Source organism: Arabidopsis lyrata (genome assembly GCF_000004255.2).
Source record: "Arabidopsis lyrata subsp. lyrata unplaced genomic scaffold ARALYscaffold_7, whole genome shotgun sequence".
Lineage (NCBI taxonomy): Eukaryota > Viridiplantae > Streptophyta > Magnoliopsida > Brassicales > Brassicaceae > Arabidopsis > Arabidopsis lyrata.
In genome coordinates this window covers 22125112-22151460 of record NW_003302549.1, presented here as the reverse complement: position 1 = coordinate 22151460, position 26349 = coordinate 22125112, and the positions used below count along the sequence as shown (strand labels likewise).

The 26349-nt window shown below is 35.0% G+C and overlaps 7 protein-coding genes, 1 long non-coding RNA gene and 1 pseudogene across 11 annotated transcripts; 5 read left to right on the top strand and 4 right to left on the bottom strand.

Annotated features, from left to right (window-relative positions):
- The first annotated feature begins 79 nt into the window (after window positions 1-79).
- LOC9306764 (putative protease Do-like 13) lies at window positions 80-2522 on the top strand. Its single transcript, XM_021019439.1, is given in 8 exon segments — window positions 80-440; window positions 540-785; window positions 878-1073; window positions 1160-1416; window positions 1498-1739; window positions 1943-1993; window positions 2086-2155; window positions 2158-2522. Coding segments are annotated over 8 exon segments (1485 nt in total). The 5' UTR covers window positions 80-184; the 3' UTR covers window positions 2325-2522.
- A 1027-nt stretch (window positions 2523-3549) lies between these two features.
- On the top strand, window positions 3550-5077 carry LOC9306763 (annotated as a pseudogene).
- Window positions 5078-5852: 775 nt separating this feature from the next.
- On the top strand, window positions 5853-7538 carry LOC9304719 (surfeit locus protein 2). Its single transcript, XM_021019487.1, has 5 exons — window positions 5853-6125; window positions 6779-6876; window positions 6979-7146; window positions 7226-7268; window positions 7359-7538. The coding sequence occupies exons 1-5, from the start codon at window positions 5884-5886 to the stop codon at window positions 7438-7440; spliced, it is 633 nt and encodes a 210-aa protein (XP_020875146.1). The 5' UTR covers window positions 5853-5883; the 3' UTR covers window positions 7441-7538.
- Window positions 7499-9971, bottom strand: LOC9304718 (proteasome subunit beta type-7-B). The gene is made up of 9 exons (XM_002868600.2): window positions 9868-9971; window positions 9513-9670; window positions 8907-9048; window positions 8686-8782; window positions 8533-8602; window positions 8326-8430; window positions 8144-8242; window positions 7881-7968; window positions 7499-7761 (listed from the first exon to the last, which is right to left on the bottom strand). Exons 2-9 carry the CDS (start codon window positions 9654-9656, stop codon window positions 7682-7684), a joined length of 825 nt encoding a protein of 274 aa, XP_002868646.1. The 5' UTR covers window positions 9657-9670; window positions 9868-9971; the 3' UTR covers window positions 7499-7681.
- A 1073-nt stretch (window positions 9972-11044) lies between these two features.
- On the bottom strand, window positions 11045-12739 carry LOC110226817. Its single transcript, XM_021019578.1, has one exon. The coding sequence runs from the start codon at window positions 12110-12112 to the stop codon at window positions 11411-11413; it is 702 nt and encodes a 233-aa protein (XP_020875237.1). The 5' UTR covers window positions 12113-12739; the 3' UTR covers window positions 11045-11410.
- Window positions 12740-12880: 141 nt separating this feature from the next.
- Window positions 12881-14002, top strand: LOC110226953 (uncharacterized protein At4g02000). Of its 2 annotated transcripts, XM_021019972.1 has the most exons (3): window positions 12881-13519; window positions 13664-13701; window positions 13826-14002. In XM_021019972.1, the coding sequence occupies exons 1-3, from the start codon at window positions 13253-13255 to the stop codon at window positions 13938-13940; spliced, it is 420 nt and encodes a 139-aa protein (XP_020875631.1). In that variant the 5' UTR covers window positions 12881-13252; the 3' UTR covers window positions 13941-14002. The 2 variants fall into 2 exon arrangements, with proteins under 2 accessions (XP_020875631.1, XP_020875630.1); XM_021019971.1 differs by having other exon boundaries at window positions 12881-14002.
- Window positions 14003-14352: 350 nt separating this feature from the next.
- Window positions 14353-16536, bottom strand: LOC9304717. 2 transcript variants are annotated; one of them, XM_021016563.1, is made up of 7 exons: window positions 16312-16536; window positions 15478-15734; window positions 15276-15389; window positions 15106-15195; window positions 14956-15014; window positions 14699-14867; window positions 14353-14617 (listed from the first exon to the last, which is right to left on the bottom strand). In XM_021016563.1, exons 2-7 carry the CDS (start codon window positions 15730-15732, stop codon window positions 14546-14548), a joined length of 759 nt encoding a protein of 252 aa, XP_020872222.1. In that variant the 5' UTR covers window positions 15733-15734; window positions 16312-16536; the 3' UTR covers window positions 14353-14545. The 2 variants fall into 2 exon arrangements, with proteins under 2 accessions (XP_020872222.1, XP_002868645.2); XM_002868599.2 differs by having other exon boundaries at window positions 14699-14855; window positions 16312-16527.
- A 1587-nt stretch (window positions 16537-18123) lies between these two features.
- On the top strand, window positions 18124-19721 carry LOC110226621. 2 transcript variants are annotated; one of them, XR_002330563.1, is made up of 2 exons: window positions 18124-18624; window positions 19010-19721. It is a non-coding gene; the product is annotated as an uncharacterized LOC110226621 (long non-coding RNA). The 2 variants fall into 2 exon arrangements; XR_002330562.1 differs by having other exon boundaries at window positions 18125-18624; window positions 19027-19721.
- A 263-nt stretch (window positions 19722-19984) lies between these two features.
- Window positions 19985-22580, bottom strand: LOC9306762 (glycerol-3-phosphate dehydrogenase [NAD(+)] 1, chloroplastic). Its single transcript, XM_002868598.2, has 10 exons — window positions 22173-22580; window positions 21862-21938; window positions 21701-21773; window positions 21409-21626; window positions 21223-21330; window positions 20995-21096; window positions 20785-20905; window positions 20638-20692; window positions 20518-20566; window positions 19985-20370 (listed from the first exon to the last, which is right to left on the bottom strand). Exons 1-10 carry the CDS (start codon window positions 22417-22419, stop codon window positions 20224-20226), a joined length of 1197 nt encoding a protein of 398 aa, XP_002868644.2. The 5' UTR covers window positions 22420-22580; the 3' UTR covers window positions 19985-20223.
- Between the last annotated feature and the right edge of the window lie 3769 nt (window positions 22581-26349).

The window sequence follows — 26349 nt, the reverse complement described above, 5'->3', positions numbered from 1 at the left end:
AAAAAAAAAAAAAAAAAAAACTAAGAAGGAAGTTCCCTTATTGAGAAGCGTAATTAAATCATAATAATGCATGGTAAGTAAATTTAATGCAAGGGAAAGTATATATAGGAATGGAAACAAAAATATATATCTCTCTCTATAAGAATGCCTAAAGAATTAATAATATCTCGACAATTTTTTCATAATGTCGTTCTGGTCAATTCGTGGCCGGATCAATTTAGTCCGATTACTACGAACCAACAGAATTTTCACCGGAGTTTTAAGCGATTTTGCTTCTTTATTTCACTTTCTTCCTCCTTCCGTTGCGGCTGAGAAAACTATTGACTCGGTGGCTAATGAGTCGGTGTTGAATTCGGTGGTGAAGATCTACAATTTTTCTAGCAAGCCTAACATTTGTTATCCTTGGCAAACTAAGCCACAAAAAATATCCATAGGCTCAGGTATATATATTAGCATGTGCATGTAGTAGCTATATATAGTCACATATTGGTATGTTAATTACTTTGACGTATATATCTTTCGGAGTTTTGATTAATTAGGGTTTGTGATTCCGGGTAAGATGATTATTACAAACGCTCATGTGGTGGATAATCACATATTGGTGCTAGTCATAAAGCATGGCTCACCAAAGAAGTACAAAGCAGAAGTTAAAGCTATCGGGCATGACTGTGATTTGGCTATTTTGGTGATCGAAAGCAAAGAGTTTTGGGAAGATATGAATCCTTTGGAGCTTGGAGACATGCCCTTTTTGCAACAATCAGTAAATGTTATTGGCTATCCAAAAGGTAATTTGAGAACTAATTAAAGCTTAAGTTTCCTATGAGGCTATGATGTTTTTAATGAATATTTACATTCTTAACAAAAAATTCAATCGCAGGTGGTGAGAGTATCTCCGTTACAAAAGGTGTTGTGTCTAGAATCGAGTCAAAAGATTATGTTCAAGGTGCCACTAATCTACCGGTACTACAAACAGATGCAGCAATTAACTCTGGAAATAGTGGTGGTCCGGTTTGCATAGGAAACAAAGTTGTTGGTGTAGCATTTCAAACTCTTAGACATTCTAATAACATAGGGTAAGTTTTGGATGATTTTTTTTCTTTTTCTAGTGATTATAGTGTAATGTTTAACTGAAAACTTTTCGTGGTTATCACCAAAACAGGTACTTAATCCCAGCTCCAGTGGTTAAACATTTTATAACCATTGTTGAAAAATCCGGTCGATACGTTGGTTTCTGCTCGCTGAATCTATCATACCAACCTATGGATGCACATTTTCGTAGTCATTTTAAGATGAATTCTGAAATGACAGGGATTCTTATATACAATATTAATCAACATTCGGATGCTCTCAATATTCTTAAAAAATATGACGTTATTCTTGCAATCGATGGCGTTGCTATAGAAAATGATGGTACAGGTAATACACATTTATATATATTTACTTATTTATCTCCATATGTGTTGATGTTATTGCCGAGTTTATGTAAATTTGTTGCAGTTATTTTACCAAATAGAGAAAGGATAAGGTTGGATGATTTGGTTTCTATGAAGCAATTTGGTGAAACAATCTTACTTAAAATTTTAAGAGATGGAAAAATGCATGAGTTCAATATTACTCTAAAGCCAGTAAGTCATCTATATATACATTTTTGGAACACTTTTAGCAAATAAATCCTGGGATTGGTCAGTAAACAACACATTAAAGGTTCCAACGTTGAACAAATTGTCATTATTTCTGAGGTTTGTACCTTTTCTTTTCTAATATTAAATACATATATTATATATAAATATTCCCAAAAAGATTGGTGAAATGAGCCATCTATTTTAATTCTTATCGAGAAAATGATTACTTCTCTAAGTAAGTAGTTAGAAAGGAATTGGGATAAGTTGATTTCTTCGTCGTTTTTTAGTATCAACGTTAGAATTTTTGTTTCTTATTGTAGGTATTAGCTGATGTGATCAATGTGGAATACTACATGTTCAAGAATTTGAAGGTAATTATTAACAAAGAATCATTAGTTATGAATTTTACGAAAATGAGTCTATTTTGGTGCAAAAGTATGTATATGTTTTGTGATGGAAACAGGTGAACAGCGTCAACAAAGTGAAGGTGGAGAATCTAAAGCATTTGTGTGAACTCATAGAGAAATGTTGCACCAAGATTTGAGGCTAGAATTAGGAGATGGTCGAGTTATAATCTTGGATTATCAGTCGGCGAAAAGTTCTACTTCTTTGATTTTGGAACGTCATAGAGTACCATCGGCAATGTCCAAAGATCTCATGATTGAACAATCCAAGGCATGTTTGAGTACGAAATTATATTAATATTAGTATACTTTAAATTTAGGTTTATTCATTTCAGCTGCACTAAATTCAGCTTTGGTTTAATTGATTCTCTACAAAGTATTGTTACCGATCGCGTCAAAATAAAATTTGGTTCTATTCGATGATTATGCGCACCTCAAAAGAACGGGTCGTAATCCCATATACAAAAAACAAACCAGAAAGTAAAAAATAGAAGAGATTTGGGAGAAAAATAAAACGAACTGGTATAAAATTTAACCTTATACAAAAAAAAAAGGTAAAACAACTGTTTTCAATTAGACCAGGAACAATTCAAGATGAGGCTTGCAAAAAGATTAAACAAACTAACAACTAAACAATCAAGGAACTTAACAGGTCATACTGTCATTGATAAGTTAAAATATTAGTAGTATTAGAATTTGAAATCTTTTTTAAGAAAATGAAAGAAATTTGGAACGGATACAAGGTGTCAAAGTCTATATAGTGAATTGAAACAAACTTAAATTTAGTTCAAGTGTTTAAAGAAAGCTGGGATATCCTTGAAATCAACCTGCAATAAAAAGAAGTTATTAAAAGAGCTAAAATTCATTTGACAAAAAAGAGAGTTAAATTCCATGAATCATTAATCATTATTCATTATATTATTTTATTGTTTTTCTTGTTATTTTGGAAATTGAGCTCCATGATTCATTTTAGGGTTTTAATCATTTTTAAGTATTATATAAATTAGGGTTTTCTGCAAATAAAAAATTTCAAAGTCGCCATTTTCTGCAACTAAATCCATCATCTCCAAATCATGCATATCAATCTTGCAAAGTCAAAACTAATATGCACTATAACATGTGTTCGTTACCGTCAAATTTGTAAAAATTGGATAAATCATATATTAAATCGAAATCCTCGCAGCGAAGAGTTTTGAATTTTTTAAACTGAAAATATGTAAATTTAAAAATATTAATTTAGAGAATATGTAAAGGTTTATATATGTATTTTTTTTTACTTTGTTTGATTGATTTACATTTTTTAGAGATGTAAAGTAAAGTTGCAAAAATTGGAAGCAATAAAATTGGTAAGAAAACAAATGGAAAAAAAAAATGGAAACATAACATTAATCAAACATATTTTTATGATATATTAAAAAGAAAAATGTAAACAGAATAAAAACGAAGAAGGAGAATCATCAGAACTTTCTTACGTACATAAGAAAAGAAAAAAAATGAAGAGGTTGGTCGGCTCGATATGCTTGGGACGACAATATATTATGAAGAGAGCCATAACCTGTGGAGGTGAAGATAGGATCAGTTCATTGCCAGACGATCTGCTCGTGCGGATTTTGTTATTGGTTCCAACAAAAGATGCGGTAGCTACTATGATTTTGTCTAAACGATGGTTATCTGTTTGGACGATGATGCCACGACTCGAGTACAAAGATATCATCAAAGCAGGCACTCACAACAGATTTCTATACCGTTTTCTTGACTATCTTTTTGGTGAAAGTGAGTCTATTTGGCAGTTTCTTAACGAGTCATTGCAACTCCACGAGGCACCTATATTAGAAAGATTGATTATAGAGCTCGGTCCACATTGTCCTGTTGATGTTGATGTAGTAAAGTGGATTTCAAATGCAGTTGATCGCGGGGTTTCTGAACTAGAGTTTGATCTCATGTGGTCCGCAAAGCCTACTAGCTTGCCCAAAAACCTTTATATATGCAATACGCTTGTGTATCTCCGTCTTTCCAATAAGGTTTTTGTAGATGTTGCTTCTCCGGTATGCTTGCCATCCCTTAAACGTATGCAACTTTGCTTTGTTGTATACAAAGATGATGATTCTCTTGTTAGGCTCTTATCGGGTTGTCCTATTCTCAAACAGTTGTATGTTGAGCGACATGACCAAGACAATTTAATAAAGTTTAGAGTACAAGTGCCATCTCTAGAGACCTTAGTATATACCAATGAGAAATCAAAAGCAGGATCTTTGATCATAAATTCAGCGATTCTAAAGAATTTATTCATCGTAGATATATCGAGAAACTCTTGCTCGATTGAGAGCAAGCCTTGCCTTGATAATGCATTTGTCTACGTAACTTTTTATCCTGATGACAAGTTTATGAGATCTCTTTCTTCAGTCATGCATCTCGAGTTAATGTTGATCAATGAAACGGTAATCAAAGCTCTTTCAACACCACTTCTTCTTTCTTTTTCTTTTTTTCAATTGTTGTGATCACATTTTCCTTCATTGTAGGTTGCGTGTTGTCAAACCATAAACTTCTCCCGCCTTATAGAGTGTAAAATACTTGTTGTTGAGTTCGATTGGTTTGAACCATTTGTTGCTTTGCTTCAACATTCTCCTAAACTGAAAGCTGTTTTCATCAACCTGCAGGTTCGTAGCGCATGGCACTAATAAATTAAACTTCAAAGCAAACATGTTAACTATATTCCTTGTTGTTGCTTCACAGAGGTGTGTGTCCGAGGCTTTTCCACTCTCGTTCAAGCAACCGAATGATGTACCTCTATGCTTGTCAACGAAACTCGAGATCTTTGAGTGGAAAGAATATAGAGGAACAAGCGAAGAGAAAGAAATAGTAAGATACATCCTTGCAAACTCCAAGTGTTTAAAGAGAGCTGGAATCTCTTTGAAATCAACCTGGAAGTGGAATAAAAAGAAGATAATGAAGGAGTTAAAATCCATGTATAGGATTTCAACAACATGTCAGCTTCTCTTCTCCACTCAACTGGAGTTTGAGCCTTGATGGACTCCATTTGAATCTCTTTGAAATCAACCTGGAAATGGAATAAAAAGAAGATAATGAAGGAGTTAAAATCCATGTATAGGATTTCAACAACATCTCAGCTTCTCTTCTCCACTCAATTGGAGCTTGAGGACTCCACTCTATATTAAGAATCATAACTACCATTATTTCAAGCTATTATTTTAGAGTGTTTTCTAGTTATTTGAACTCCACGATTATGAATTCGTTGTCTCATATTAACAGAAAAGACCTTGGTCTAATATTCTCGTAGGAATGGATTATTGTATAATATTAGTTTTCTACTAAACGAACTAGATTTATCGTATAACAGGATTATAAAGATCTGTTTTAGCTTTAAAACGACTGGATTTATAATTTAGTGTAAATGATGAGAATTGTTACATATACGATTATGCACGGACAATTCTTTCTGACCATGTTAGATCCACGAAAGACAACATAATTTTGTGGTCCATGGCCGACGACATTTCATTCTCCATATTCATAATAGATACTTTCAAATTTCAATGCGTAGAATCACATCGAACGACTATAATTGTATATCGTTGAAGATCTCCTCTAAACTTGTGTGCAAATATGTTAATAAATCGAATTTTAATATAATTTTCTTAGGATTATTGTATATAGTTCAGCTGGGTTGGGTTCTATATACAAGTGGTTTCATATCAGTGTCTTTTGGTTGCGTTCGGTTCAATTTTTTCGGTATAACTATCATTTCCGCCAAAACAAAAATTGGTTGGTTTTGGTTTAATACAATTTGGTTTGGTTCAATTTTTATGTCCACGAACTATAGAGGGATTCGAGTCTATATGCTTGGCTCACCGACGATGATGAAGAAGAAGGCGAAAGAAGGGAAGAGTCTGTTTGGCTCTCCGACGTTCGTTGATCTTGGAAACGGACGGCTCAGATGCGTCGAGACTGGTCACGAGGTTTTAGCCGGAGACGTAGAATCATACGCTCGTAACAAACGGTGTCGTTTAGGACTCATCGATCACGCTTTGTCTCAGGGAAAGTCTCCTCTCAACATGTTCTCGCAATGCCCACTTTCTCGGTTAGTCAAATAAGTTTCTCAAATTTTTGTGTGTTTCTGAGAAAATCAAATTTTTAGTTGGGGGGCAGGTTTCAAATTGACAAATTTTATACGAATTGCAATTCAAGCAAATCCATGGTTTTAACTTTGATATGTAAAAGGAAGTAGAAGTTGAATCTGTGTGTTGTTTGTTTATGATGTTTCTCTCTGCTTTTATAACTTTGTGAATGAATGATGAAACTTTGATGGTTTTCTGAGCAAGAAAGGATGAAACTTTCAGTGTTCTGTGCGTTAAAATTTTTGACTTTCATGTCTTTGGATTTCTCTAGAGTTTCAGATTGTATTAGCTCAAGTTTCATTTAGATCCTTGCTTTTCATTTCATAGTCATAGCCTCATAGGTACTGCTACAGTATTAAACCAAAAAAAAGTGCTGCTACAGTATAAAGCTGGTTTATTTTGTTTTTTTTTAGACCATTGAGGAGATGAATTGGTAGTTATTTCTGTTGTATTCAGTCAGTGTGTTAAAAGTTCTAATCTTTCTTCTGATTTTGAGCCTTTTGGCTTTGTTCTCAGCATCGAAAATGGTTTAAAGTTCAAAGCTTTATTTTGGTTTTGGCAGCATTGAAAATGATTAAAAGTTATAAGCTTTCTTCCCTTTTGGCCATGTTCTCAGCTCGAAACTCGTGTGCAAGCTTACTGGGGATACTGTGAACAAGAACGAGGAACATATCTGGAAACACGTGAATGGCAGAAGATTTCTTCACAAATTAGGTCAATAAATTGTTTCCCCCATGATATCATATTCATTGAAATCTTGTAATGAATCTTAGTATGTCTTGGCTTATAATGTTTTGATGTTGATAAATTTGATAGAGCAAGTGGAAAGAGGAGCTGGATCAAGTGGAAGGACTGAGAAAACACAAGTAACCAAACCAAGACACAATCAGGAAGATTCTGGTTCCGAGGAATCCGACTTTTGGATGCTTAAGTCAAGTTCTGATTCAGAGTCAGATGAAGAGACTGATGAAGGAAACTGTAAAGGTTGTTCTTTTTTTTTGTTAGTTCTACTGTCATCTCATTTCAAAACCTTTAATTAGATTTGCATCTGATTTTGGTACAGCTTCTCATTGTGATGCCAAAGAATCTGAAGAGCTCTCAGAAAGGTATATATATGAACATATGCTCTTCTATTTTTCACAATCATCCTTTTGATTGCGTCTCATTTTCATAACTCAATTTGGTCTCTTCTACAGAACAAAGAGAATGTCAATAGAGATTGGACCAAGTAGTTTTGCTTCTAGGAAGAAAAAGAGTAAGAATGATGAGTCGTCTTAAGATGTTATTGTGGACAAAAAAACAAAGAGCACAATTTTGTTTGTAAAAAAAGAGCCTCTTTTGAAAATTATGCGAGAGCTAAATTTCAAAACCATTAATCACAAGTTCAAGCCAAATCTAAAGACTGAAATGAAAGCAACTAAGATTCGATTTCAATCGTTAAAATTAAACAAAGTAGAAAATGACTGTCATGTGAAGTAGAACAATGATTTCACTCTTAGTGTCGTCTCTCACATGAGATTCATTCCTCCATAGCTTCACCAGCCACTTCAACAATTTCGACTCGCTCTGATAATGGTGTAATTTTGGTCAGTAGAACCTCTGATTTCACAGAGAAACAAAAATTAGTAAGAAGAAGAGGAAGATCAAATTAAACAAGAACTTCAACAATCAGGATTGGTACCATAAACGATTAAGTGTTGCAACAAGTAGCTTCTTACCAGTTTTCTTGGTGAATGAATAGCCTTTGCTGCTAACATAGGTTCTTGGGTTTGGTTCCATGTAATTCCTCAAGTATTCCTTGTGCCCCTGTCCCAAAATCGGCTCACACAATAAGTTTCAAATAAAGATATAGGTAATCCAAAGTATTGGTTTTGTAGCAAATCACTTTGGTTTAGCTTAATATATGTCAGTCATGAAACAAACAAATTTCTAGATAGTACAGTAATCTATTAAAAGCGGAGGAAGACAGAGTATGACAAACCTTAGTGATCACACAGATATCCACATTGCTACCACTACCAAGGTCGTTAAATATACCAGAGCATATGGCTTCAGCAACCAACTTGATTCCTTCGTCTCTCTGGAAGATTTGAGTCAAGCATCAAACAAACAGCCAAGAAGAAATCTAAAAAATATAATGATAAATGTCTCTGCTTTACTTACAGTTAGACCTTCTTTATACTTTGCTTCAAACACTGACATGGCAGCAAGGGAACCAGAACCCATTGTAGCAAATGGTAGAGTATCAGTGGAACCGTGTGGGTATATCTGCATTTTAGTCAGAACGTTAAAGATGAATACAAAAAGAAAGAACCTGAACTATAAAAGCTTTCTACAGCTGAGAACTTTGATCAGGAGTTTAAAACTCACGGTATGCAGATGAGGCCCGGTAATATCAACTCCACCAAGTACAAGAGCAGCTGAGACATGACCTTGATAGCTGAATGATACTTCGGAAGTTAAATTACATATGCCTATTAGCAAACATAAGACGAGTTTCTAGTCATGGTGAAGCAAAAATACTTGAAAAGATGTTTTTTGAGAAGGGTCAATGCAGTAATGACTCGAGAATCTCGGCCAGTCTGGTATCTATGCAACCGCAGCTGTGAGCTGACCATATCTGAACAGTGAGATAGAAATCAATATAACTTAGCATTGGGTTTTGATCGAGCTAACAGAAGTTCAGAGAAATCCAACTTTGATTTAGGGTAGCAGTATAGAAATTTGGTAGCTAAAGAAATTACCAGTTACTGCTTCAGTGTCAGCAGCGGTTCCGGCACCACAACAATAAATGTTTGGTGCCATATAGTGAATCTTCTCACAGTTCTTATCAGCCACAATAGGCCCTTCAGTTGCCCGTGTATCAGCCCCAAGTATCACACCATCCTATACAAACAGATAAATGAAATCAGCAATCATCTATTCAGAATCTGAAAGAGAATAACAACAGGAGCGCGCACATCATCACATGTTTCATGGAGTGTTCTAGAGTATAGAGAGACGTAAATAGATCATAAAAAGCATCAATGTGCTGTCATATGGTTAAGGGTTGAGAAAGCAACAACACCTCATACTTTCATGTTCCCACCAAACATATTTCACAATAATTAGAGGAATCTAATTGTTATCTTATCTAAAGCTACCAGGTGCCCAAATCACATTTGCATCTTAGCCCAAAACTCTTAAACCTTAGGTCACACTGTTCACTTCCATAGTTCCATAACTTGCAAAAGACCATAAGAGAGGACTTACAATCCAACAATTACACTATGCTAAACACGCAAAAGCTATCAAACCAAACCCAAAAGCCAATGCATTTTAGAGAATGTGAGATAGAAACAAACACAGACCTTGAATATCAACCCAACAATAGTTGTTCCAGTCTTGAGAAACGATGGAGCTTTAAGACCCTTTTGTGTCAGCATATCATTCCTTTTGCACAGATCGAAGCTAAACCCACCTTTCGGCGGTAAATCTACGGACGACTGCGTCATTTTCCGATTCACCACTCTATAAATCAGGAAAAATCAAATCATCAGCCAAAGTGGGAAGCTAAATTTTTGAAAACCCGTGAAGTAAAATCAAATCAAATAGTTGGGATCGAGATCGCTGAATGATGGGCAAAATCGAGAAGATAGAGTCCACGGAGACGATAGGATGATGAAGAAAAGAGTAAAAGCTAAGCTTATAGAAGAGTGATGTTACCTGGTCTTGAAGATTTTTCGAGAGGAAGGAAGCTCGAATCGGAGAAGAAGAAGAGAGAGTTGAAAAGCAACTTTTAGCAAAGTTTTCTTCTTCCTCAATTAAACTATTTTTGAGGCTCTATATAAATGGGCCTCTCTTTATCTTAATGGGCTTAACTTCTGTCAAAATGAGCCCATTTGTTAACTCCCCAACGATTATGTGACTTCTAATTGTGTGTTTGCAAGGTCTAGATTTGTTTTTTTTCAGTTTTGAGTTCAATTTGTTTTTAGGAAAAAATAACTACAACCAGAAATATATAATCAAATTTAGTTAATACCATATTTCTATTATATATAAAATTAAATTTTAAACTTTTGTTTTATGATCATGCGGATTTGAATTCATTCGTTATCACCTCGATGAGAGTAACACAAACTACTTAAGACTACAATATTTTAAACCAAAAATATCCAATTTAGATAACCCCAAATCTCACAATTAATATAACTAGGGGTGATCCAAGACTTAGAGTCTTAGACCATGCACATAGGTGATTTTATTTGAGTATCAGTAGCCCAAAAATCATTTTTTTAATGGACCAAAGCATGTATTTGGGTCTGATCCGTATCAGTCCACTGATACTTTTGATACTCAGTATCAGGTGACGTGACAGCACACGATTGGTCAGCTGAAAGCAGAGAAAAAAACAAATCATTCCCCTTCTCGCCTCACGCAATCGTCTCAGCCATCGCCGCAACTGTTGTTCCTTCGCTTGTGATGGCTCGTGGTCACAAGATCGAAAATGTTTTCAGTGTTTGCTTTTGCAATGGATTTTTTTTGTCTTTGCTTTGTCTATTACCTTTGACTGAGTTGTAATCTGCCGCCTTCAGATTTTGATTAAGCATCTTTTTGTATTCTAAATGGCTTTAGGAGTGATAGAAATGGAAGCCAAGTTTTTTTCGATTCTTGAAGATTGTTGGAGTTGGATACAAAGCTAGAGCTGAGGAAGCAAGGCGTTTCTTATACCTCAAATTGGGTTATAGTCACGAAGTCGAACTTGCGATTCCTCCAGCAGTTCAGGTATTGTGTTTTAAGAACAATGTGTTTTTATATATTTATTTTTGATTTTGCAAATAATATTTTTTTTTTATGATACTTAACCGGTCTCACCAATGGAAACAAATTTATTATCAGTATCATAAAAATCTCCAACAATAAACAAACATTAAAATTAATACTAAAAAATGTTAATGATACTCATAGCTAGAGTATCAACTATGTGCATATTTGTCATAAAGTAATATAAAATGGATGATGGAACTTGAAACATATGCAAAGGTCCTAGTTTGCAAAACGGAAAGCAGCAACAATCGTTCAACAAAAAAAAACAACTGATAATTCTTTTATTTCATATAACAATTTCAAAGAAAATAACAACAAAAACAACATGAAAACTTGGCAGCAATAACAACAAATCAAGGAGAAAGCCAAAAAAAAAAAAAAAAATCAGAAATACGAGTAAGGGGCATTTGAAGAATCCCAATGAATCCCAACTTTCTTCAATTTATATGCAATTGAGAGCCGCCTTATTAGCCTTTTTCGAAATCAAAGCACTTTGCATCGCCAAATGCATCTCAATCTGCATCCTCTCCATTTCTCTTTGAGCCTCTAACATTGCAGCTAACTCCGAATTCACCGAGCTTTTGCTTCCTTCTCCTTTTTCTTCTTTCTTTGCCTCTTCCTCTTTCTTACATGAGTGTAAATGCGTAGCATAATCACATTCCTTGCAATAATACGACCAGAGATTATCCGGGACAATGTCTTCACAAACATCGCATTTGGAAACTAAACCGGGTTGGTTATAAGGAGAACCATAAAGAAGAGTGAGTGGATGTGCGTGATCTTCACGCTTCACGGTTTCAGGCATTGAGACACATCCGACATGTACATCGTACTTACAGATCGAACAGTTGTACGTGAAACTTGATCCGTACTCGCCGCACGCATTACACGTGTACGTTGACTTTGGGGAATAGAGTAAAGTCAAAGTGTGGGTTTGGTGAGATTTGTGGTTGGTTTCACGTGGAAGGTCAAAACATGACTTGTGCAAGAAGTAATCACAATCTGATGACTTCGTACATTTGAAAGCTGCACCAACCAGATCGAGATCACAACCCGAGCAGATGATTTCGTCTTTCGCTTCGCATTTGTGACCACGCAATGGATGGTTGTGACTCGGGTGCCTCACCGATTGTCGTGAAGACATTGTTATGTTCAATGTTCTTGATTTAGTTATTTGAGAGGTTTTGTTTGTGTTTGTGATTGTAATTAGCTTAGGGTTTCAATCTATTTATAGCGAATAATGGAGAAGACTTGGTGATAATGAGTCTTGGTTTTGAATTTGACTATTAAGCCAAGTTGTAGTTTATAGTGATTAACTATATAATTTGGAGAACAATGTCACGCTTTATGTTATATATATTCAAGTATATAACAAGATGGTTCATTTGGGATTCAAAGTCAAGAATTGCATTTCAAAGTCAAGAGATGCATTATGCATGGAACTAGTTTGCGATCTTATTCACGCATCTGAGTTCTTATTAAATGTTATAATTAGCTAATTAACCCGTTGAAATTTAAGATATCAAAATTAATATCGGATTTTCATTATCAAGTTGGGGATAAATACAATAACGTTGACATAATGACGGATGTAATTAAATGTCAAACTAATCACAATGCCTTGACTCTAATTAATCATGGCCCTATATCCACCGTCTACTCTACTCCTTTTGTTTCATACCAATAATGTTTTTTGGAATGCATAAATACAAAATATATTGTAAATTGATTGAATTACACTTTTTATAAGAAATGCTAAAAATGATAAAAGAATTGGTGGAGATAAAAATTAAGAAATGCTAAAAATAGCAAAAGAATTGGTGGAGATAAAAAAAACTTTGAAAAAACAACAACGCATTAAAATAATATGATTTTTGTTTACTAAAAATATATATAAAATAACATATTTAGTTAGCATATATCTTTCTAATTGATATTCGATTATGTTACGTTCAAAAGTTTGAAATCTTCGTGTGGGATGGATCCTGAAATAGAAATGGTCATAATAAACAGATTTGGAAAATCAATTAAGCTAAGGAATCCTTGATTGATTTGGTTTCCCCTTAGTCAAAAAGATTAGAATCACTGAGGAACAGTAATGGAAACTCAATCATACAAAAATAACTTGTCAATTTATGTCATTATCATGTAGGAGATTAGCATGATTCGAGTTGCGATTCATTCATGCAGCATTTTCACCGATGGTCATATGTATAAATAGGAATGTTCAGACAAGGTCACACTCACACATTACATACGATCAAACTCGGTTTCTTACGGTACCATGTCGCGGTTTGGAGAAAACAATGGCAAGGGCATTAAGCCCATGGTACGAACAATTCGAATTCCGGCGTTCGACAACTCGGATTTAATCAGAAGGTTAAAGAGGACGACGCTTATCGGAAGGATAATGAATCCTGACGTTCAGAGTGTTGGATCAGTAGTTTTGATGATGCCTAGAGTCTGGAAACTAGAGGGCCGAGTGGTTGGGAAGGACTTGGGATTGGTAACGTTCAGGTTTGATTTCGAGAGAGAGGAAGATATTCTGGAGGTGATGAAAACGGAGCCTTTCAATTTTAATCATTGGATGGTTTCTATTGTAAGGTGGGAACCAGTTATACACAAGGACTACCCATCGGCGATCACATTTTGGGTCAGAATCGTGGGTGTTCCTCGAGATTTCTGGACTGATCAGGATTTCCGGAGAATCGGGAATGAGCTGGGCACGGTTCAAGAAGTGGATGAAGAAAACGCGAGGGTCAAAGTGACTATCGATAGTACTATGCCGTTGTGCTTCGAAATGTCGGTTCAATTCGAAACAGGTGGTGAGGAGGTGGTGGTGAAGATGGAATATGAGAAGCTTTTTGGTTACTGTGCTTCTTGTTTTAGTCTTCGCCATGATGAAAAATCTTGCCCATAAAGCGACTTGCACAATCATGTTTCGACACAGGAAGAGTGATGCGAGTCAGTAGGACTAAGATGGTTCACATTTGGGATTCAAAGCCAAGAGATGCATGCAGTTATTTTCCGATCTCATTTAGGCATCTGAATTTTAAATTTTTATAATGTATAACAAATTGAAAGTAATGTTTTCGTAATATCCAATTATCATTATCAAGTTGAAGGGTGTGATTCTCATATTAAGCACAATGCTTGACTCTTTAACTACTACAAGATCCTATTTGCGGATTTTGGAAGTAAATCTTCCAAAATTACTAAACTCAGTCTCAAATAATACTAGCAGATGACTTAATTACTCTCAAGTCTCAACAGTCAATTCTCATACGCAGGAGTCATTAAAATGTAGAAAACACAGATTTGAAAAGAACTAGACCTCTAGTTACACAAACTTCATCTCGCAGTTTCTTTGTTAATCCACAAAAGTCAAAACAAACAAAATCATCTTCTTTTGTATTTCCCTTAATCCATGTACTGAACCAAAACTGGTGGGATCTTTGTAGTCAAAATTGTAAGATAACCCGAGTTTAATACAATGGGTACCAGGTTTTCTCCTTGTCATTTCCTAATATACTCACAATCTGGGACAAGGAGTTGAGTATATATGTATCTGTACTACTCAGCTAGCGAGTTTCCTTGCACTCTTGACTGCGGCGACAAAATAATGCAATCTCCAAAGCAGTATGTTGTCCTGAAACAGACATTTGTTTTGAATTGTGTTATGATTTTCCATATGAATGATTGGAGCAGGATTCTATGTCAAGAAGCCTACCTCCTCCTCCATGTTGATGACGAAAACATCATCAGGCATTTCTTTGCCCAAAGCTACATAGTGGTTTTTGATGATTCCAGCAACGCGTTCAAGATTTTCTCCAGGTAATTCCTTAATTGTTCTCTGAAGATCCCGCTTCTCTCCACGGCTCATAGGTCTGTTGATAAGACTTACCAAACAAACACATGAGTAACAAATTGAAGGTAGAATGTCTATCTATATATATAGAGAGGGAGACAAGAAACTGTATATTATACCTGCATGTGGTTACCACATTGTCAAGTAGTTTCTCAAGTTGCTGCTGCACGTCATTCAACTAGTCAAAGCAGAGAGAAAATAATAACATTAGATGTTTCGGGAGCGAGCTCGAGATGTGAACAGAAGAAGAAAGTTCCTGAGAGCATTACTCTGGCAAGTAGATCACTTGAATGTTTGCCCACTATTTCCTTAACAAGACCAGGATCAGACTTCATAAGTAATTGTATATCATCTTCCACCTAAGGAAACAAATGTGAGTAATAAAAATGATTTCATAAACATCTATCAGACGAAGAATGCATGAACCGCATTATCTCACCTCTTTAAACGAAGGATCCTCAGGAATCACAGACTCAGCATCGGTAGGTAAGGTTGACGGTTTTTTATTACTCAACTGAGACATCAGATGCAATGAATCAACACGCGACTGCATCTGCAAACAAATTGCATACCTAATATTAATGTCTCTTAAAGCTAAGCGTCATGATACCAAATATGATTTCAAGAATAACTCAACGTACCTCATCAACTTCTGGAGTCGAATCCAACACACACTGCCTTAACAATGCATTCAACTTCTCCTTTTTGAGATCCGACAACTCAGCTCCTATAATCTCAGTAGAAGACTTCTTAGTATCCACATGTTTATGATGAGGGATCTTCTCTTTTTGAGACAAGAGCTCTTCTACTTGAGTTCTATAGTAGCCAAAAACGTCTGGTCCGGTTTTACTGCTCTCCAATGAAGGAGTCATTTCTTCCGCGGCTCTTTTACTCATAGCTGTGGACAATTCAAGAGATACAACAAACGCAAATCTCAGCACCAGATAAAAATACAGAGAACTCATACACAAGCTTCATAATGTCGATAAATGTTGAACAATACTACACTAAACCTCCATTATCTTTGCGTATAATCAACACATAAGTACAGAAATCTCCCCTAAAAGTCTAAAACCCAATTTTTCAGGTGAACCACATTCTTGGTCCTGAGATCAACAACAACAGTGGTTCATAGAAGCCCAGAGAAAGCATCAAGAAGCAAGAACATAGCATGCAATTCTGATTTGGGACACTATACATTCATCAATTTCACAAGTATGGATGAAAGAAACAATTTCACAGTGAGGTTCCAAAGCACAAAGAAATCGAATCTAGCAAGAAAACAACAGAGAAAGATAGAAATCGTTTACTATAGAAGCATCGGCATATGTACATTAGGGTTTAGGTACAAGAAAACGAGACGAGACACGAGACGAGACACGAGACGAGCGATTTCAAAACCAACATTGTCAAATAGCGAGGATTCCGAATACGGATGCTGAGAAGAAAAGAGAAAGAGCGAGAGGGAAACTCACCGACGATGAAATCGGAGAAGTCGCCGGAGATTAGAATCGCGCCACCGGGAAAAAAAAGGAGCAGTTAACACTGCGATGAAGTAGAGGGAAGCAAAGATTCTAACGGAACGGAAAATGTAATCTTTATCGAATCTCGATGATCTTTAGTTCTCTGCCTACGAATTTAGACTACGTGCCGTTTCTTGATGGCTTGCAAAAAAATGACTGCATGCCGTTTTTTTGATGTAGACACGCACGTCACACTCACACGTGGTCCATCAGGCCGTTATATGCAGTTCATGTTTTTTTGGTTTAATCACAGTACTGTACAATTATGTTTGCCTATACCCATTTTGTTTTCACATCACATAGATTTAAATTTTAATGTTAAAGTTTTATTTTTAATTAGTTGCATTAAGATTTAAGAATTAATGTGGCAAGAAAGCCATTGTTTTACATAATCCATTCTAAACAAGTCCATAAGAAAATCTAGATGAACTCAGGTTTCTAATTCAGAATATTCAAATAGTATGTGTAAAACATGGAAAAGATATTTCCACTGTTTGTATTCTAATTTTGTTATTTATTTATTTGGTAATTGATTGTTAATATATAGTAAAATGATTAATTAGATACTTAATGTGAATAATTCAACTTTTTAATTGAGGAATACAATATATTTTTTTTGGTAAGATAGAGGAATAAATTATTGAATATACAACATTAGTTCGATCCAAAAGACCAAAACCCACTTAATTTGAGTTTGAATAACGAAAACTCAGTAAACAGTTATATAGAAAAAGAAAAAAAGGGTAATCTCTACCATATTTATCACTAACTGAGATTAATTTATTGGTATAGACTTTATATATGGTATAAAGGTATATGATTCTCACACGCCACACCTAAATACTATTTCTTCTCTTGGCTTGCAATACAAAATCATTTATCGATGGGGGATAGAATGTTGAACTAGAATGTGGGAGCAAATTCCTCGTGTGTGTTCTGTCAACGTCCTTGGGAAACTCGCACCATTTGTTCTTCATGTGTAGCTACTTAAAGGAAGTCTGGTCCAGACTCGCTTCCAAGATCCTTTCTACCCGATTCGCAACAACATGGAATTAAATCCTCAAGCTCCTCATGGATAATTCTTTCGAACATGATTAACTTTTTCTGATAAGGTATTCTTTTCAATTTGCAATTCATTCATTGTGGGCGGAAAGAAATAATAGAAGACATGACAAAATTCCAATTTCATCAAACAAACTAGTCCAACAACTAGATAAGCAAATTCAGAATATAATATCTTCAATTCAAGAGAAAAGGGATAGAAGATATAAAGGGTGTATGGCGATATGGTTTACAACAAGATAACAAAAGAAGCTTCTACATAAACTCTTTTCGATAAATGTATGTCAAAATCATTTAAACAAATGCTTCACTTGTTGTAAAAATGTTTTTTTCGAATAAATTTTTCACTACTATATATATATATATATATATCTTATATAATAAAGAAAGTTTTTTTTTTTCTAAATGAGCTTTCAAAAGTTACCATTTGACGCTTTTTGCTCTTTCAATGTTCTTGTAGTAAATTTATTTAATTAATTATTTTTAAAAGGGTAATTCTCACAAATAGCACAATAATATGTTTTGTTTCCAAATTTAACACCATATCTCCAAAGTTCCAAAAATAGCATAAATTTAATATAAACAAAATATTTTTAACTCTGCGGACGATTAAAAAAAAAATCGAAATCGCCTAAAAAATAAAGGACAAAATTCTACAAAATACCACATTTTCTAAGTTTTGGTTCCAAAAGTTTTTTTTTCCAATAAATCGTATTATTTGATCAAAAGACCCTCTCGAGAGGGTTTTCTCTCTTCTCTCTCTTCAAAAGCTTCTTCGCCGTCTTTAGATTCGGATCGATAGCCAGAGATCCTTGTTGATCCGGCATCGATTCTGCTTTGTTTCCCGATCCTCGGGCTTTTGGCTCGCCGTGTTGGCGCTTTGATTTCGGTTTTTTCCGGCTTTTGTGTCTGTTTGTTTATGATCGTTAGTGAAATTCTAAAGATTTCGGGACTTTGGTGGTGTTGAAGCCAGCTTTGATTTCTCAGTCGCGTGGTTTGGTTGCTTCCGGCGCGTGACGGCAATGTGAAGTGACCTGAGAATTGTAATAGAGACGGTGGTGGTTTTCCAGGTGGTGATGGGAAGTCGTTTTAGATCCGGAGGTCTCGTCGGGTTTCATATCTGGAGGGTTCCTCGGGTTAATTTATTGTCAGAATTTCCGGTGCTTTCCATTCTCTTCACCGTCGTTTGGTGTGACTCATGAGGTACCATTCTCGGGTCCGGTTCGTCTTCTTTGTTTCGTCTTGGCTGAAGCTCCTCATCGCTTGCTCTCAGTTGGTTTAGTTTTAGATGTTTAGTTGTTTAGTCGTGGGTATTTTAGGATGGATTCAATCTTTGGCTTGGTCTTCATATGAGAATTAGATGTTTTGTTGGCCCTTTCTCTAAGGTTCGGTAGTACGTCTTAGACGTTTGGTCCGGATTTTGTGGCTCTCAATCTCTGGTTCTATATCATTGGTGTAGTCAGGTGTGGTCCTCTTGTTGGCTATTGGGTTATTGGATATGATTCCTAGTTCTTCCTCTCTGTTCTATCCTCTCGAGTTTTTGGTGCCTTGCGTTGGCTTAGGTTTGATTGATGGATTCGTCTTTAAGTTGGCAATTTGTTGCAGAGGTATCTACGGGTTCAAGACGATGCAGTGGATTCTTTCTCCATCTCTTCTCTTGCGTGGTGGTAACCTATCCTTTCTCTGTAGGTGGCTTGGGTGGGGCATACGAATGTCCGTGTGTAAGAAGTGGGGATCCTCTTTGGCGTTCCATCTCTCGGTTTTAATTGTTGCTCTTTGTTCTGCTGCCTCCTCGATGCATTGGTTCTTTGGAGTGGTAGTGTTGGATTAGGTTCTGTGCTCTGTTTTAGTTGATTCTCCGTCTTCATTTCTGCCGGTGTTGTGGTTGTGTGGGTTCAGTTTAGTTCCTTTCTCGGGCCTTCAGTCTTTTCTGGGGGCATTCTAATGATTGGTTCTTTTCAAGGGCTCCAGTTTGTAGCTCAGCTCTGGCGTCTCCTTTTCCTATGGAAGTGTTCGTCGGTTGCCTTTGATTCAGAGTTTTCAGTGTTAGTTCTTCGGAGCTTAAGACTTTAACCCTTTGTGTCTGTTGGTTTAGGAGTTTCTTCCTCAATTGTCTCTCTGTTTTGGGGCTTTTGGCTCCGAGGGTTCTATGAACTCGTCGGCTTTGTCGCTTTGGAGCATCCTATTTGGTTGTGGATGTTTGTTTTATGCTTTGGACTAAGTGGAAGAATCACTAATGTACTGGTAACTTTGGCTTTGTTATAATAAAGAAGACACTCTTGTGACAAAAAAAAAAAAAATCGTATTATTTGATCACTCGAAAGTCGAAACCTTTTATATAAGCTTAACGGGCCATTAAGTAAAGAATTATCAGACCTTTAACAGGCTTAGTTATAACTTATAACCTTGATTGAAAAACTTTTGTATATCCAAATTGAGTTATACTGGGCTTAAATTTTTATTTATTTAACAAACGACTAATCGTTTTAAATTCAGAAATTCGTTAACTCTGTCCAAAAAGGCCTTTGTTTTACAAAATCCATTTTTAAATTAAGTCCATAAGAAAATCCAAATTGAACTCAGATTTCTATCTCAAAATATTTTCATATCCAATCCAAAACAGTCTAATCAATTTCTTGATAGACGAATTCGGTACTTGTGCTAACAACATTGAACATAAACGACTGAGCTCGGTCCAAGCAAACTACAAGGTTCACTTACCAGCAAACAGGCGCACACAAAAACGTTAACCTCTACATCAAATTCATCAATCTTTGAAGATGAATGTACCATCAATAAAAATTATAGTTTGTTCTCGCGGTATTGGACGATGGCTTCAGGCTGAAGATGACCCGTGCAGATTTGGTGAACCGTTGAAAAGAGCGGAAACATCTCCAACCATCCACAATGGTTCAACACCTCGTAGACCTCTCTTGCTGTCGATACCCCCTTTAATAAGCAGTCAGACATAGACACAGAGAAACCACTTTCGAACTTAGGACTTGAATTATCACAAGCAGGATGCAAGAAGATTAAACAGACAAAACTAAGAGTCTATGTTCTTCATAAATTTTCTCAATATATATGGTGGTCTACCTGTAGCTTTTGCCCTTGTAGCATCTCTGCTTCAAGCTCATCAAAAGACCTGTGACGTTTACACCACAAAACCATCAAAAAAAGTGAACTGGAGATCAGTTTGATTAACAAAGGTAAAACCTTTTTCCTCCGCTTTTTGCAAATGCTTCCGCAACTCTTCGGTTTCTTCCTCCTACTGTAATAGTCAGTGAAAGAAGATTCAAAATGGAATCGCTGTAACAATGAACAAAAAAGGCAAAAATAACTCGGGTTTTGATTCAGTCTTACAGCAAGTTGTAATGACATCTGCTACACCGCAGCTCTCGAAGAAAGTGCTGTCTTTAACAGATGGAAACAGAAGCTTTGAGAGCGCTTTCATCTCTCTTAGACCAATCCTCATGATTGCAGCCTAAAGATGATTTAAAAGTAAATAGCTTGAGATATCTAGAAACTACTTACGTCTCTAATAGGAAACAATAAAACTTCATTTTAACTTACCTTTGTGTTATTACCCATTTCCAAACCGTCCACGAAACCCGCTGCAATAGCCACTACATTCTTCAAGGTCCCACACAACTCTACTCCTTCCACATCATGGACCTGTTTTTAAAACAAGCTTTATATGTATGAGGAATCTATTCCAAATACTGTAGTCCTAGATCATGGTAACAACTTAGCCATTTAACAACCAGGAACAAAACTAATCGAAGCATCAAGACTTCTTACCGGTGTGACCATAAAATACGGAGTACTAAACAACTGAACCCATGTGTCTGCTATTTCTCTACTTCCTCTATATCCAACCGTTGCTTCACTAAACTTCTCCACAGCTATCTGTATTACATTATAATTAGTCACAGAAATGTAAAAAGAGAAATTACCCAAAGTAGTCAAATTGGATCATGTAACAACCTCGTTTGCAATGTTTGCCCCCATAAGAACACAGCAATTGATACCAAGTTGCTTGGAAATGAGACTTGAGATCATACAAGGACCTTCCTTCTTCACTTCCATTCCTTTAACAAGAGATATAGCCTCAACATCTCCTGTGATCTTTCCATCTAATTTCTTGCATATACCATCCATAAACTGATGCGGTGTAACAAAAACCAACATGTTTGCTTCCTTCACTGCATAATTTTAAAACCCATCAATTTCAAGATTCTTATCTGATCATGTAAAAGGAGAAAAAGTTCATGCATACCTGCATTTTCGAGGTCAGGATCCGCAACAACATTTCTTCCTAGCTTAACCCCAGGAAGGTACTTGACATTTTCCTACTCAAGAAACCAATAAAATAGTCGTAAAACCGTTTCTAAGAATCGAAAAAATCAATATATAACAAAATCATCCATTTGTTCTTACATTGGTCTTGTTGATAACATCAGTAAGCTTCTCACCATTTGGTAGAACCTCCTCAAACACCCACATCCTCACTTCATCTGAAAATTATTGGGTTTCAATCAAAAGATCCATCAAAACCATTTCTTCTTCAACCATTCAAAACTGAACAATTCTCAACGTGAAATTACAAAACTTTGCCCAAAGGTTCAATTTTTAACAGATAAAGTTTGAGTTTTTAAAAACAATCTTTCAAAAAAACAGCATTGAGATGATAATGAGACAAAACCCAAATCATCAATCATATCATATAAAGAGAAAGATCCCAAATTTACCATGGAAAGAAGGAAGCTTGAGGGCATTAGAAGCAATGAGCTTAGCAGCAACACTTCCCCAATTGCCACTACCAACGACCGTAACCTTAGATTTCGAAACCTCATTACATTCACCATTGCCTTGTCGGGATTTCTCAAGAGCAGGAGACATAGCGGCGCGGAGAGAGGAGAAACGAGAGGAGGAGGAAGGAAGAGAAGGAGAATGTGAAAAGGAGAAGATAGAGAAGAAGAATGATCGGAGGCGCATGGAAGATGGAGATTTGAAAGGGGACACGTTTGACGTTGAGAGAGAGAGAGAAAGCGTGTACGTGTAAGTAACAGTAGTAGTGTCTTCAATTCTCTATAAGCCGCCATGTTTGGATGGTTGGATCTTGGCGATTTGCTCTATGTTTCTTCCTCTTCCTCATCCTCTCCTTTTCCTTTTCTTTTTTTTTTTATATCGTAAAAACAATTATGGTAAAAAACCCAAAAAAAAAATCCTATAATATTATTTGGGTAGTACAATTTATAATCTATATCTATATATAATAATATTTGAGAAGTGTTTTTGCTGACGTGTCGGACTCTCGGCTCTTGTTGAGTCATTGATTTTACGTAATTACTTAATTACCCTTAATGAAATCTAATTAATTTTGGAAAAATTAAATTGAATTTCGGAATTAACCAGGAAAAATAATTTTGGAAACAATAAACATGATAATTAACCAAAAAAAAAAAAGGAACAACGAAATACCAGTTAGGAAGCTTTAATTGAATTCATCGTGTTCTTCGTCGTGTGAATATAATTCTTCTAAACGAAGGCAAAACTTGAAATCCTAACATAAAGCATATATTCATAGCAATAACAGAGATCTAATAATTTAGTGATAGAATTTCACCTGTTGATCTGTCGAAGCAGAATAGTCAAGCTTCTCATAGTATCTTGCCCATGTTATGTCTTTAAGACGTCAATACTATCATGCACCCTATAATTCTAACCAATGAAAAGAACAAATATTTATTACCTTGGATACAGAGTTGACGAAGAAACCTTGGATAAAAACTCGACGAAGAAACTTGTAAGTGTTAATGTATGATGAAGCTTCCATGAACGTGAATTCGTGATCATAATGAAGAAACGTGTGAATGGAGACGGTTGATGGTTTTTTTTTTTTTTTTTTTTTTTTTTTTTTTTTTTTCCCTTTTAACCCTTGGGGGAAACAAATCTGTTTCATAATTTATCGGAAAAGGAATTATACCAAAAAAAAAAATCGGAAAAGGAAAATATTTATTATAATATTGATATATTTAAGATGATAATGTCAAATATCCGAAAATTATTAATCGGAGCATTAATATAAACATAAAAGAATACTATTCTAACCTTACTCAAATTAATAAGATTTAGATAACCGAAATTAATCGTAAACGGCAATTAATTGTTAAACTAATTAAAATAAAGATCAAACGTACCGGAATAGATGAAATTTTTGGTATGATCGTCGTGTTCGTCGTCAAAAAAAATAATATGTAGATCAATGAAAGAGAACCCACCAATTTAGAAACGGTTATCACGCCATCGTATTGTTCGTCGGATGATTATAAGTCTCTAATCTGGAGATTGACTTGAACCCTGACAAAAACATATATTCATAGCATAAAATCGTAAATAGAAGGTAGAAGACCACCTATTAATCGGTTGTAACCTTGTGCAAACTCGATTTAATTTTGACGAATGAAATGTTGGTGTGGTGTCAAAACTTTCTTGGGGAGACTCGAAGATGAGAGAGCTGAAGTCAGAGATAGGCAGAGAGGTTTACATGTGAATTAGGTATGGAGTGCTAACGTGAACATGAACGTGAACGGCGGTGATTTTTGCACATAATAGCAATTAGATCGAGTTTTGGAAAAAAATATGGATCAGCGTGACATGACGCATATGGATACCATGCATGTCTATCTATTGTAAATCAAAAATTATATTATTGTTCCGCCTTATTTTTGAAACAGAAAGGAATTTTCCCTTAAATTTTAATATATTTTATAAGATAGTATCAGATATAGTAGTAAATCTAAAATAGTTGTTATTATTCTATATTTTTACCGAAAAAAGTAAATATTATTTTAAATAAACATGGATAACAATGAATAAATGGCAGTTTTACAAATATTTATTATTATGATAGTGATTTGCTTATTAAAATATGTAAATTTTCTTTTCTTTTTTTGTATTTATCGTCGAAAAATTTAGAAACTCTAAATCATGCACCGCCTCCTATTCAATATAAATACCTTGCTCATGGTATTCAATTTCAGATCATAACTAACCCTTGTTTTTTTGTTCTTTTTTTTCAAACTTTTTTTTGCTTCTACCTAATTTTTCTTTTTCTTTTTATTGTAGGGTGGATGTATGGAGGGGACGATGTGAACTGGTGTATGGAAAATTTGGACCTAATTCAATGAATAAACAGGTGATCTTATAGTTTATATGTACAAATTTGATTTTTTTTTTTTTTGTATTTATGGTTTCACTATTTTCACCACTAATCAATTTTTATAATCAAAAAGTTTGGTTTCAACTTTTGAGAAGGTAATCATCGATGGTTTGGTATGTTTCTTTTTGTTGTAAAAAGATGAGGTACCTCCCGATTTTGTTGAGGTACATGTTCTTATTATTTTCAAATATGTCTTTTCTCAGAAGAAACACTCAACTTTTGATAACACAGTTGCCACAAAGTCAGAAAGATGACTTATTTCAGGGATGAATCTTCAGAGGAGGCTTATTTTTGTCGTTAATACAATTTAAGTATTCCTCTCTTTAGATTAGGGATAACAAACTTGGCTGTTAAATTCAGGAATTACTCTTCGTTGCCAATCTCTCTCCCCAAACTAAAATATTACATATATGGAAGTAGTAACTTAAAGTTTTTGGTATCGAGGTCATTCTAAGGCACTGAGATTCGGACTTTGGTATGTATAGGATTCGTTTTCCATGCACTAAGATTTAATTATTGTTTAATTTATTGGTTTTTAGGTTTCTTTCCATGCTCTGATGCGTTTTCGGGTGTGCCAATGGAAGCTTGCATCACTCTTTACTCCAAGCGTAAGTATGCTCTGCATTAGCTTCTTCTGTTCCATTGGTTATTATGGGTTTTGACTTTTGAGAAATATACAACAATTTAAAACCAGGTTTTGTTGTTGATTAGTTCGGTTTGTATACCATATTTTGCTAAATACATATGACCATAAATAAGACCAAAGGAGCTAACCCAGCTCCTTTTGCCAGCTAGGTTGACTTCGTCTCCTCCCCGTCTTGCGGATTTCCGTTATTCAACGGGTATATTTGAGAAGTATACGGTACTAAAACCACAACCATTGATCTTAGCTTGATCGGTTCTTCCCTAGGATTTATACATAAAAGTAAATTGTTTTGTTTAATAATTTTCCATTGCATGAACTTTCGAGACAACAAGTGGACAGGAGTGTAATGTCATCAAAAGTCAAATCAAACACTGTGAGGAACATAATAGACAACGTTGGCTTCTTTCGCAGCTGCTCAACGTTGTCTCTCCCGATGGTCCCAACACTCTCTTCTTCTTTTTTTGTCAACATTCAAACGTTGTTTAAAATAAATAAAAATGTTTAACCTTAATCATCTTTCTAGATCTTTAAATGCCTAAAACTTCAACTTAATCAGTCAGCAATCCGTCACGTTAATGATTTTGAAAGGAAGACTTTTGTTTTGTTTCGGTTAGTTTTGTTTGTTTAGTATTTTAATCACAAGATAACTCTAATTTCCCATTAGAGTTGTGTTAATTGTGTTAATTATGATTTGGCGTTCCAATTCTGATATTATTTTTATGTTGTAAATCTTAAACTGTTACGTTATTGTTCTATCTTCCTATGTGAGAAAAAAGTAAAATGTTTTAAAATTTTGACATGGATAATAATATAATTGTAAATCTATAATAATTATATTATCATTTTATTTATATTTTTCAAAAAGAAATATATTTATCTTAATAGATTTAATATGATAATGTCAAATATAGTTATAAATCTAAAAGAGTTATGTTATTATCCCATCCTTTTATGAGAAAAAAGCAGATATTCTCTTAAACTTTTAAATTAACGTGGATAATAATAAATAAATGATAATTTTACTAATATGATAATGATTCGGTTTTAATCTTACCAA